Source organism: Megalops cyprinoides, chromosome 4 (assembly GCF_013368585.1).
Source record: "Megalops cyprinoides isolate fMegCyp1 chromosome 4, fMegCyp1.pri, whole genome shotgun sequence".
Classification (NCBI taxonomy): Eukaryota; Metazoa; Chordata; class Actinopteri; order Elopiformes; family Megalopidae; genus Megalops; species Megalops cyprinoides.
In genome coordinates, this window is record NC_050586.1 from 28,072,620 (window position 1) to 28,085,946 (window position 13,327).

The 13,327-nt window shown below is 42.8% G+C and overlaps 1 protein-coding gene across 1 annotated transcript in view; it reads right to left on the bottom strand.

Moving 5' to 3' along the window:
- Positions 1–6,817, bottom strand: part of ptch1 (patched 1) — a 49,008-nt gene extending 42,191 nt beyond the window's left edge. Inside the window, exons 1-2 of the mRNA XM_036526944.1 lie at positions 6,295–6,817; positions 4,845–5,037 (exon numbers count right to left, since the gene is read on the bottom strand). Of these exons, the coding sequence (XP_036382837.1) occupies positions 4,845–5,037; positions 6,295–6,462 (361 nt within the window). The 5' untranslated portion in view covers positions 6,463–6,817. The remainder of the gene's footprint in view (positions 1–4,844; positions 5,038–6,294) is intronic.
- Between the last annotated feature and the right edge of the window lie 6,510 nt (positions 6,818–13,327).

The window sequence follows — 13,327 nt, forward strand, 5'->3', positions numbered from 1 at the left end:
CATCTCGACGAGCTCCCTCGTGAGCCTGGGCATCTTCTCTCCCCCCGGGAGGATCTCGACAGTCAAACAGCATGCTCACCACTTTCCCACACACATCAAAACAAGGATAATTCACTCAGATCCCAGAATCCACACCACAGCACAAAGAGGCCACATCCTTCCAGCAAAGCCCTCCCAATGTAGACCACATGCACTTTTTTCCACATGCAATGCAGATTTTCCAAGACATCCACTACCGTTATGGGGGGGGGGGGGCGCAGAATAAAACAAGTTAAATGTCATTAACATTTTTAAGCAGAAAACCATGAAATTCATCACCATAAGAAAATATCATTTGCATGTGTGGGAGTGTTTCAACACCACACTGAACTGTCCTTCCGCAAAGTCTACGCGCACGAGGTCGCCTCCTGTGAAGTCCTCCTGCACACAGGGCACTGGAAAAGCCATATTTCACAGGTCAGGCCTTTTATTTAACTGCCGGTGTACTGGATGAAGGCAAACCTGTCACAACACCGTGGGAGCTTTCACACGGGCAGAGCTGAGGCAGTTTCAACACCGGAGCTCTGCGCTTTGTCTGGGTGTATCAGACACCTCAGACTCTCCAAGATCAGCCCCTGCCAGCTCTTTACAGTAATCACAAAGCTATTGTGCATCATAATACTATTAAAAATACACTGCCCCCTGGTGGATGATAACAACCCATGTTAAAACTCACAGAAGCAGTTTAAAAAAACGAAAGTAAAGGTCATAACGTGGTTTAATTTTTTGTTTTATAGCAGGGAATTCGCTGCAAATCCTCAATCCGCACCCACCTGGCGCGCTGGGTATCGGGTGAGGTTTTAAATAGCTGGGTCTCCATGTGATGACTTCAGGTCCCAGTGGGGGTGAGCCTGGCCTCCACGCTCGCTCCGCGAGACGCGAAAAGCAACAACGAGATCTGTATCCTGATACCCTGGTGATTGCAGTGCTGCGATCTCTCTGGACCAAGCCCAGGAAGGTGAATGTTTATCCAACTGTTTTAATTAAATTCAGTCCATGCTGTCATTTTTAAAATTCTTTTTACCACTTCAACAATCTCCCTTCATGAACCAAACATAGCCCAGATGACGTCCTGACACTAGCATTTGAGAAATCAGCACAACAAATACCCCCTTCATCATACAGCTATCTCCAGGTGAACCAATAACCTGTGACATATGAAAGCCAGCCTTGGCAGCCATCTGTATTACAGCGCCACTTGGAACTGTCTGTAAGTATGTAACACGCGTTACACTGCATTACATCATGGTGGCTGGGCAGACATCACTCCCAGAGCACCTTGCAACTTTTTAAAATATTATCCATTTATATAGCTTGGCATTTCCTGACACAATTCAGGTTAAATCTCTTCCCCAATGGTCCATCTGCAGTCCTGCTGGGGAAACAGACCAGCAGCCTTTGGGTTAAAAGGCCTGTTTCTTACCGAGGCAGATTCAGAGTGGTCACCCAGTTCTGATCACCTGTAGCACTACATAAAGCATGCTTGCAGTGTGAGCTGAAACTCTCGCAAGGGTAAAATAATAGCTCCCCTTGTTTTCAAGAGGCTAACAAGATGCAAACCTCAGCGGCCACAAGCAACTCTACATTTTCATGTGCTCATCACACAGCTGTTTGAAGGTGATTATTGTTTCTGTAAGTTACAGGTTCAAAACCCCAACTTTTACTTCACCCATTTCAGTGTCTTAAAGACTTGTAACTGCTACTGTACTATTGATTCATTTATTACTATAATAATGCATACAGTCCTAACAATGCATTATAATGCAAAAATCATTATATATAATCTTCAGCATACAATATACACCGCAGAGGGAAATCTTGAGATGATGGGGCATTTCCTAACAACTACAACATCCCCTCTGCCATTTCCTATACAAACTCAGCTTCCCAGATTGTGAAAACATCCTCCCTGCATGTTCCCGGGTTGACGCAATAGGTGTACAGGCATTAGACTTTCATTGGCTCAGGTGGGTCACATGCACCCATTTAATCTTCTCATCTCTGGAAAATGCACCATGCTGTTTCCCAGGTCACAAGGTAAAAAAAAAAGGGTTGGGAATCTCTGATGGCTCCACTCAGTGGCAGTCCCACAGGATAACACTACCTGCTGGATCTCTTTTCTGCATCAACACAGATTCAAAGCTTCATCAATTCAACTGGTCTCCCCAGGTTAGCAGAGCACAGACGGTTTCATCACAGCTATGAAATTCTCTGCACAGAGGACTACTGGTCTAATAAAGTTTTTCACTTTGTAAACCTTAACTCCACCACCCCAAAAAACAGACTGAAAGAAGTGGTTTGCACCTCTCTGTGTCACTGTTCAGATGTGGTATTTGTCTTGAAGAGCTGAAGCCATGCTTCAGGACCTCTGGAAACAATTCCATTAGAAACACCCAACTTGGAACCATTTGTAAAAGCCTGCATATGCTCCTTTCAGAAAGAAAAAACACCTCAGGAGAGCTTTCAAGGAAAAAAAAAAAAGAATGGCGGAAGTAAACTTGAGATTTGCCATTCCTCACTCCCCCCCACACCCCCCCCAAACCCCCCCCGCTCATCTTCATCTGACTGAAGCAGGGAAAATGACACCACATTCCTCTTCCGCTCATACTACTTAACGAAAGACGATGAAAAATCACCAGTCCAGTCACGAGACCGGGCTACCCTGACCGGGGACGATCCCCTACAGACAGCGCTCCGGCGCCGGGGTCACCGGGAGGTCGGCCCAAACAAAACGCAAACGCGTATCCTCGAGGAAGTCGGACGAACAAACGAACACCTCCCAGCGCAGCCGAGGCCCGGTCCAGCCAGCGCTGATCTATCCCTCAGCTGCAGGGTTTAATCTAAACAAACAGATCGGACCCTTCCTGCATCTGGAAAGCGTCACGCTCCTGAGCCTGGGAATCGGAGCGGTGCGAGCGTACGTTCGGACACCTGCAGCCACGTCCCAGAGCCTGCGGGGCCCCACTCTGATGACACACACACCCAGAGGAGACAATCATGTATCGACAGAGACGGAGAGGGGGGGGACCCTAAAAGTATACAAACATTTCAAGACAAAAAGCAACACACAGCTCAATGCAGCTGGAGACGTCCCAGTTGGCTTGCTTTCACAACCCATCTAAGGTGCAGTTGTGTGTAAGACTGAATCATCATTGCCGGGCTGTCCAAGATCAGTAAGATTTGACGATTTGTGAAACCGCTGGCTTGTGGCGTGCAATTAACTACCTCACGTTGTTTAACGCCAGCCTATTTCCCCCCGTGTCATTACAAGTCAAGCTTTATCAGAGATGCAATGCTTGCATTGCGTGGTTAACTTTTTTAAAGTCACACCACAGACACTGGTTAGAATGAGTCAGTAATATTTAAATGTCAGTTAAAACACGTGTATTTATATGTACAATACAATTCAACATTATATAAAATTGAAATGAAAAATACCATAGCCGTGACTTAATTTGACACTCCATGTCATATTATGTACACAAAAAAGTTCCCAAACCCTGCAGAACTCTGCTTTAAACTGCACAGAAACTGCACATCTTTTATACGGCAGGAAACTATGGAGAAGGGCTTAATCAGACATGCTTAATCCTTAATTATGTGCTACCCACCAGAACAGAGAAACACTGTGTGCAGTTTGGTTTATTTGTGTAGCGTCCAAATCCTTGACCGGAACTTCATAATCTCCCTCTCTCGTCAGGAACACACACCGCGATGGAAAGGCGGAGGTAAGCATCTCTGTTGCCCACACTGGCAACCCTGTTGGCTTCACTGCGCCTGCGTCAGCGAATTAATAGACACGCTTTCCCACAAAAGCTGGAGACATGCGATGGGGGCTCTAAGAACGTGAACGTCAACTCATCCCCGCACGCACTGCTATTCTTCCAAAATAGCCCACACAGCTTCTCCAGCCTGCAAGCTAAATACAAAGGAGCACTCAACAAGTACGAAAAATCTGGAACCGTCGACAAGACTAAACCACATTCAGTCAACATTAAGGCACATCAAAAATGGGAAAATGCAGTTGGCAATAATAATTACTTTGATGCCGCTTTGAATCATTTTGTCTTGTCATTTATCTACTTATTAATTCAATACGTTTTTGTTAAGTGCTGGAATGCAGATCAAAGGAGGAAAAAATCTTAATTGGCCCCTCCCTCAAAAAGAAAAAAAATCCACCGCACTCAGTTTACTTTTTCTCCACAACTTTATTCCTTTAAAATCCTTAACCGCTATGAAGTACGTTCAACAAATCCTGAGTTCGCAATAGTCTACTCTGAAAACATGCGTTTCGGTCAGTGCTTCACTTTTTTTCCCCTTACCCAGAGACAAATCTTTTTTGGAAAGTTGAAAGTCGTCCAAAACAGGACCACACACAGTCTGAGCTGCGCGGATCAGATTCAACTGCTGGGGGCAGGCAGACACACACACGCACGCACGCACACACACACTCACAAAATGGCGGCTTTGACAGAATTTCCTTTAACAAGAAATACCCTCATTTATCCAATAACAACAAAAACACACAAATGAACAAAAAAAATTATTCCGACAAGCTACTTTCCCAGTCACCTCTCTCACATTTACCTTGAATGCTCACAGCAGAGCGAAGCAAAAAAAAAGAATCGCAGTAAATTCTTTTCAAGTTTGACCTGGCCCCTTGCCAGACTTCTATACAATAAACAATCCCTCCAGCTTGCTTGGCAGACCCCCCTCCCTCCCTCGCCTCTCCGTACTAGGATCATTCTTGAAAGAAAAGCAAATTTCTTTAACGCAGAGCTTAAAGTGAGTGAGGGGATTCTTACCTTCCACCCAAAGTTTCTCCACGTCGGTCTCTAGATTAGCTGCCCTTAAGCCAACAGCGAAAGCTCCAAATATTAAGAGGCCGACAACTAGAAACTTTCCGCAGTTCTTTTGTATATAACACCCCAGTTTAAACAAGAGTCTTTGAAACTTCGCTCTCAGCCACAGCGGCGCTTTTCTTCCAGTCGCCTTCCCCTGCGACGAAAGAAGACAAAAGTCCAAATGTTACTGGTTATGCGAATCGCCCAATGTGTCAGCTGTAGACATTTCATTCAGTTACCCAAGCAGCATTATGATATTGACTTGTTGCGTTATGTTACGTAAGTGTGGCTTCGAATCTAAGTGTGGTTAATCGAGACAACGCAAAACAGTCGAGGCAGGGGGATGAAAGTTACAATAATTATCTTTAGTATAGTGCAGGCTGACAGGTATAACTGGTAGTCTAATGTTTTTATGTCGAATTTTGGTTCACATTTCAACAGTGTTAGGAAATATCATTTAACAATTATGTTTTAAAATGACATAAAATCTCAGTATGTACATCGTGTTCCTTATACGCTCACTCTTGAGCTAGGCAACGTCTCATTTTTATTTTCCCCCAAAAGGGGACGTGGACCTCCTACGTGGAAAGGAAAAAAATGGTTAGCTGGCTAACTACACACGGAGCGGTCTCAGAAGGTAGGCTTCAGTATGTTGCCGATTCTAACCACATGAAAAGTATCACGTAGAGTTGTCACGGTTATGTTTCAGTGACACATACTATAGGTGAGCGGGGCTGAACCCAATCGGACCATAATAAACCTAAAGTCCACGTGGTTCGCAGAGCTGCGAGCCCTCAAATTCATTTCCATAGAGTCGAGAGACGCTGTGTGATCTGAATTTGGGAACGGGGGCAGCCATCACAGAGGGAGTTACGACAATATTTGTGAACGGAAGAGGGCAGCCACATGGATTTTTGCTTTAGCAGAGAGGGAGGAAAACTACTCCCAATGAAGATACTATCTTGAAAAAGTCTAGGCTGCAACAAACCTGTATGTCTGTACACAGACAAAACACTTTAAAACACAATTTGAATCACTGCTGAAATGCAGTTAAGTTTTAAGTAAACTATACTGTTCGAACCCCGGGGAGAAACAGCATAACCTTGTTTACTACTACTATCAGCGTATCAGATTTTATTTTACGCATCAACTTAAGCCGCATGTTCCGAAACAGGGGAAAGCAAGCGATAAAGCGACCTGTATTTAAAGCGGTGGAAATGGCAAAACGTGTTCATATCAGGGACTTTGAAAGAAAATCTATCTGGATGCAAGGGTGCTCGTATGACTCTTCCCCCTCCCCGTCCCTTATGTAGCTATCCCGTTACCTAGCGACTTGACAAAGTCGGTCTGTTTCTCGCTAGCTATATTCGCATGCTTATTATTCCGTTCAAAGATGTCAAAGAAGAAGCACCTCTGATATTTGTTCCAATGCAAAAGCTGCATCACAATAACTCGGCCGTTGCAAATACTCCAGATCCGTTGCCGTTGAGCGATAGTTCCCCCTGTTCCTCCGAGTTATCCTCTGCCGATCGGGGTCCCTGTTTTCCTGCTCGGAGGAGTCATTAACAGCCGAGGCCATGTTGCAGGGACTGGGCAGAACGCTTTGCTATCCACGATCTTATATTCCTCCGCACGCGTTTTTTGATATTCCAGGGCAACAAAGTTTCACTCTCGGTGATCGCAAACCCGCAAAGAACTTCATACTCCTGTTTAGGACGGCGAGTCAAAGTCTGCGCCTTCCATTCCAACATTTCGCGATCCGGGGGTCTCCGCAGCTTCCCACATTCACTGTTTTTCCTCAATGTTGCTTTTTTTAAAATACAAAGCGGAAAATATGCTCTCCTATTTCTAAACGGCTGCTTCGACCGATGGGTTGCTGTACCATTCTGTGTGCTATAGGTGTTTGTCAGGCCGCGGGACTCGGCGAGCTCCGAGATTCAATAGCTGGGAAAAAAGAACTCTCTCCATTTGGAGGCTAAGGAGGAGGGGTAAGGCAGAAAAGAATCGAAATCCCGCCTCCAGGGCTGTCAGATGGCCGCAGTTTCTTGGATCTGATTGGTTCCATAAGGGCAAAAATTACTCAGCAAACACGACTATTATTAGCTGCTTAGCAACAGCTCACCAAAGTAGAGAGACCACCCAAGCAGAGAACTCTCGTGTGTGCATCTCAAACTTCAGGGGAGCCTGAAAGTAGCCCGGCCCTCTCTGCTTTTGCGCGCGACTCCACTGGAGTTGTAGTTTTCATTTTCTGTCGGTCCTTTTTTATTAAGAATAAAAAAACACAAATCCAAAGTTGCGTTTCATTTCAGCCACTGGTCAGAACGGGCTACAGCAATTTCTGAACTGCTATTCGTTTTTTTCTCTCTCCTTCAAAATTGTGGTAGCTTGGCCTCAAGTTTCAGCGAGTTTGGGGGAGGTCCCAGTCGGGTTCTCAGTCTTAACACAAATGTCAGCTTGGTGGATACCAGGAGAGAGAACGTGTCAGCTTTTACGTCTAGTGCTTTTTGAGGCTTTTGTCTCACTCATCAGTTATACTTGACTATGTGCAGTTGTGGTTGCATTTTCTCACATAAAATGTATTATAATCGGTTTATTAGAATTTATACATCTATTGACAAGAGTTTAAAAATGTTGTAGTTGAGAATTTGCGAAATGGTGCACACCAGCCTGAACCACCCAAAGAGGATTAAAGTAATTTAGTATATGAACGTCATCTTAAAAATTGAACGTACAGTTTTACATATGTGATGCAGTTGTTTTGCAGTTCATGCAATATTTTCGGTGTGCAGCACAGATATGGCCATTTGAACTATATCTTCTGCGAGCAATGTACGGTATGTGTGCTGTCAAACGTTCACGAGCTCTGCTACTACAGAAACAGGATTCTGAAAAAAGATTTGTCGTGGTCACCTAATCACGTAGGTGGACACCTTAAAGGGGGTTCTTTGCCACGCTTTTTTTCTCACGCGTAAACAGAGAGCATTTCATCGCGTACGAGCATGTTTCTTTTCAACTCACGCGTTTCGTTTTGTTTTGTTTTGTTTTTGTTTTTTTGTATGGGGAAAAGCTTGGGGTGACTTTCGGGTGTATCAACTCAATAAGCTCTGTGCACTGGTGCGTAAAGAACCGCCAGACAATCAGTTATAGCCTGCCGTCATTGAGCGGGTCTACCTCTGCCTTGATCACGAATCACTCATTAATGTCGAAAAGCAAAAGCCATCTTACGTTCTCATGTAAGCATGTCGTCTTCATCATTTATCACATATCATAACGCTGCGAGCGCAAAACGGTTCTTCGTTGTACATTTCTTACTGCAGTATCTCCTTTTCACACAGTAATTCAAGAAAACTCACTAAAGCCTTTTGCTGTAGCCATTTTAAATATCACTGTGACGCAACTGTTACGACTGTTAATAAAATGAAAAAACACGTGAATATCATTTATTATGTGAATACTGTGAATTTTGTGAATACTATGAACATTGCGATTATATTGATGTTGTTGTAATAATGTTCAAGAAGGCTGTCCGTTAATGTACATCATGAATAATTTCAAGGTTTATGGCGCTTTTTTCATTCTGATCAGTGATGCGTTCCTCATTGCTGATTTCAACGAGGAGGCAGTTGCAGGAGGTGGCCGTACATGTTAGCATAGCGCCACCTACACAGAGACACAGTTCTGCACGGCAAGATCAAACCACTCCTCAGCACTCAGCCCACCGTGCATCTACCTTTGAGACTGAACTGAAGCATTATAAGCACTAAAGTGCTACCCCCAAGCCTTCTCCTCCCACAGTGACTTGTTACATGGGTTTAACATTATTGTCTGTTCTCCAAAAATATTTTTGTATGTCCCCCCTATTCCAAAGTGCATTGAGAAAGTACAATACTGTGCAAATATCATGCAATGGAACCACTGCCACTGGATTATTTGCTATTGCTCTTTAGTTGAAGAAAAAGGAGACTTTGACATGAAATACACTGTCTATTGTATAGTGAACAAGGTTATTTGGTTCAGAGAATCTGAACTAAATTAGAGTGATCATCTTTTGATAATAGTTAAATGTTTGCCTTTGTATATATCTTCATCTAATTCACACCAAACTAATGTGTTGTTCAGCAAACGAGGCAGAAATTACAGTTTTGTTGCACCAAAAAGAAACCTCCTTGGAGCTAAAGTGCCCACACATAGGTAATCAAAGTTAAACACTTTTTCCTGAGAAAGTGTAGAGAGTGGCTCAAAGGACATTCCACATGACCTCATCAGTGGAGTGCCATGTGCTCCAGTTTTTGGTAAGTAGACCAAGAGATCAAGTTCCAAAAAGGGTGGTGCTTTGCTATGATGTTGACACACTGTGGAACGAAATACGCCACCTAATGGGAGGTCAGCATCATTGCTGCCCCATATCAGCCCCAGAATAGCGTGAAGGCGAGGTGAATTTGCTTCCTACAATCACAAACTGAAGAAATTCCTCATGTTTTCAGTAGGCCCTAACACTCCATCTGACTACTAGACCTGACATCATCTCTGCCACCAACATCACGTCTTATGTTTCTCATGACCCAAAATATGTATGCTGAGAGAAGATAGTGGATGAAACATGAGTCACATTACAATTTGCCTAAAGTTGAGAAACAACCATAACGTCACTATACACTATTTGAAATTTGCGTCACTTTCAGTAGCAGGCCCTTGTTGGTTGGTGATATATATTTTTTCCACGTGCATGTACAATACATCTGTGAGATCTGATGAGCACTTGTGACTCTTTGTACATGGTTCACATGTTTGACACACGTGAATAACTGAGCTATAAATTTCAGTAAGAATCACCGCATAGGCTATAGTGTGTTAGCCTAGTTACAACAAATCAATCTGCGGTCATAAACATGGGATGAAAACTTAGGGCTGGGCCTTTCTGACAGCCCCGAGAGATGAAATATCACTAAGCTTATTATAGTCTCCAACTGACAACCAGCTGCTTGTGGAAGTTTTGATCTACAGGAAACCAAAGATTCCTTAAAGATTCATGATCTCATGGCAATAGCCAAGATGCCAGTTTATCTGGTTTAATTTGGCATGAAAACTTTTTGTAATGTCAATAAGAACAGTGACGGAAAATTATGTCCAGAGAAGACTGAATATGATAATAACACTACTGATCGCGAAAGTGTGACCATTCTCATTGATCTGCCTGACACCGCTGTCTCACTGGCACCTGCTCCAAGTTTAACGCCTCAGGTGTGTTTTGTCTCTATCACGGAGACAAAACCTTAAAACAGGACCACGCTGTTAAGATGTAACCACGTGTAAAGAGAACGTCACCAATGCTTCAGGGTAGACAGGGTAGACGAGACAGTCATCACGTTCGTCAATCAAAGTGTGAAATCACACGCCTAGATAAAAGATTGCGTCGTTTCCGATGGTGTGGGGTCTGCGTTGCCTTGTGTTGCTGTCTTTATCCTACGCCGAGGGCGATCGCCGCAGACAGCCAAGTGGCCGTGCGTTGAAGATATCCTACATGACCCCGAACGCTCAGCAGGCGCTTAAGTTGAGAACGGATTTCATGAGACTTTCAGCCACATCGCCAAAAGGAATATTTAACAAATGGCAAGTACCACGACAGTCCCCCTTCCTCCTGTACCCACCCTAACGATGACACAGCGTTATCTGCGCGCGCCATATAATGTTAAATGTATTTCTGTCGATGGTATAGGTTTGAGAAGTCTATTCCTGCAGTATTGCAATACTAAAACGGTTTTCTTTCTACCGTGAAAAACACGTTACATCGAATATGACAAGTGATCAAGGGATTATAGGCTACTACGTTTCCTAATGGAACGCCGCTTTATTTTTTCCGTGAAGAAATTATCTTTTACGTTGAAAGACATTTTTCTCGCACGGTTGTCACTCAATTAATACATTTCAACTAAAAAACGACGAGGCAATTGCGGCATTACGCAAAACAAGGATGCATTTGGAATGAACGTCCACTGTGGTTGAAAATACTTGCAAATAAGGTTAAAAATACACACAATATGGAAATCTTCATACATACTGAACCACAATAGCAAGGGTGAAAAGTTAACGAATTTAAAAATGGGTACATGCTTCTATAATTTGAAGTCTAAAACATGTACTCATACAAGAAATTGTTTTAATAGCCACTGAATTATTTGGGTAATGTGGTGTTATTTGAACAATATGATTCTGGATAGCTATGTACAGTATCGGCACATTCGCTTTTCAATTCTGGCCAGCTTTGGCTGTGGGACATGAATTCCGACTTCGGCACCGTTTCGTTTTAATTTAATTAGCTAGCTAACTACATTATCTGCATTTACGCAACGCATTACAAGTTACAAGTTACAGTTCATTTGAAACGGGACTCAATAAAGTTTTTTTTATACTTACCCAAATATCGATGCAAAATAATTCAGATGATGAATGAACAAATTTAAGATCCAATGGATCTAAGGAAAACATTTTGTTCATAAATCCAAAACAACTTAGGGTAGCGTGAGTATTGAGTATCGTGCCCCCAAGCACCAAGACAATGGTGATATTTGACTAATAGTAAATAGGCTAAAAAAACAACAGAAGCATTTCATTGTAAGCAACTGACTAGCAACATCATTACCGTCTGCCACTACGTGTTACTCATAACAACATCGCAGTTAGTTACAGCAGCTACTTACCGAATTAGTAATATCATTTTCGCAACAGGCGCGGTGGCGTTTGCCAAGATATCACACCTGGAATATCAAATCGTGCGTTCTATGATAGCCCGCTGGCCACTTACCATCTTCTTCCGTCTTGGGAAATCTTCTGGAAGTATTAAAAATGTGTAGTATCCGCCCGCGTTCTGAGTGTTGTCACTTATGATAAAGATGAAAAGATTTTCTTTTTTAAGGAAAAGGGGGACTTGGTAAGTTATAATCCTCCTTGGTTGCAGGCATTCTGCTAAGTGTTGGAAGGGTTCACAATTACATGCCTGTATTAAGCAGCTCCATCGTGTCCACGTGGGTGGTCCGAATCTCAATAGGCAGGACTTCTCCGTGTCACGTGATTGCACTAAAACTTTAAACACCCCCCCCCCCCCCCTTCTGTGAACTAACGAAAGAAGGACAAGTATATCAAGTCCAGCACATTATTATCGTAACACTTTAGCAAACATGCCCAACATTAGCAGAAAACGCGGACAAATTCCTGGAGCTAATGCTTCTATTTGTGAGTAACTTTCTCCAACGGTAAGGCAGCTGAACGGTGCATGGAATTGAAAAGAGTAACTAGGCTGTATCCGGGCTCTTTGGGGCATTGCCATGCTGCATTGGTAGCATTGTAGCTTGGTAAGCTTTTTAATCAGATCGCCCAGATATTAAATTATGCAAGTATTCATCACAAGCTCCTGCTCTGATGGGCCGTTCCTCGTTGTGTCTGTGCCTTTAATTATATTAAATTAATAGAAGTAAAGCATGAAATAGTGAAGATATCCCAGCAAAAGTAAATGCATGTAAATATATGAAAGGTGTTGTGTACAGAGGGGAATGCTTTACATCTCTCTGTTTATTATTGTGTGTTTCTGTGCATGCTGGAAAATGTGTAGGCCTAAAGAGAGTTCAGACATGGCCATGTCTCAGTCTGGAGTTTTCCACACCCTGAGAAAGATCTTATACAAGGATAACATAAAAAAAGAAAACTACCTGTGCCTTTAGCCTTTGGCTTTAGCTTGCAGACATAAGCATGGTGCGAAAAGAAGAGTGTTATGTGTTTCAACTAGTTTCTGGTTTTTAATATTCGAGACAACATGGAAACTACAAGAGTGGTCCTTTTCGATTCTACATACCTCAGTTGAATGGGGTGAAGCTGACAGCTTAGGAGGCCTTGCAAATGTAGAGGCAACACCTCTACCTTAAATGCTTAACTTGGCCCAAGTACTTGTATTAGTTCTGCATTAGTGATTCTTTTGTAAATACCCTTCTGTAAGTAATCACAAACTCGTGATAGATGCTGAGAGACAGATGTGATTTTTAAAAATGGTGCAATGAAGAAACTTTCATGCTGTCCATCTGCAAAAAAAAAAAGAAACATAAACCACACTATACTGATAACTAATTAAATAAAACATTTGGTTATACCACTCACATCATGTCCATGACAGGCATCATATTTTAAATGAATGTTGATTGAACGTGCCACGCTGCTTATGGCAGCAACCACACCTCCACCTTTTGTTTTCAACTTGAAATGAATGTAAGGATTGTGCCATTTACAATGAACATAAAAAATTGGTTCTACATTATGTTCACTCATAAATGTTTATGGACATCATCATTCCTCAACCATGACATCCATAACAGGTGTTTCTACACAAAATGTTTCTGAAGTATGATAGGCTCATATTGTCAGTGTTTTCCTGATTGTATTTTCTTGCACAACGCTCT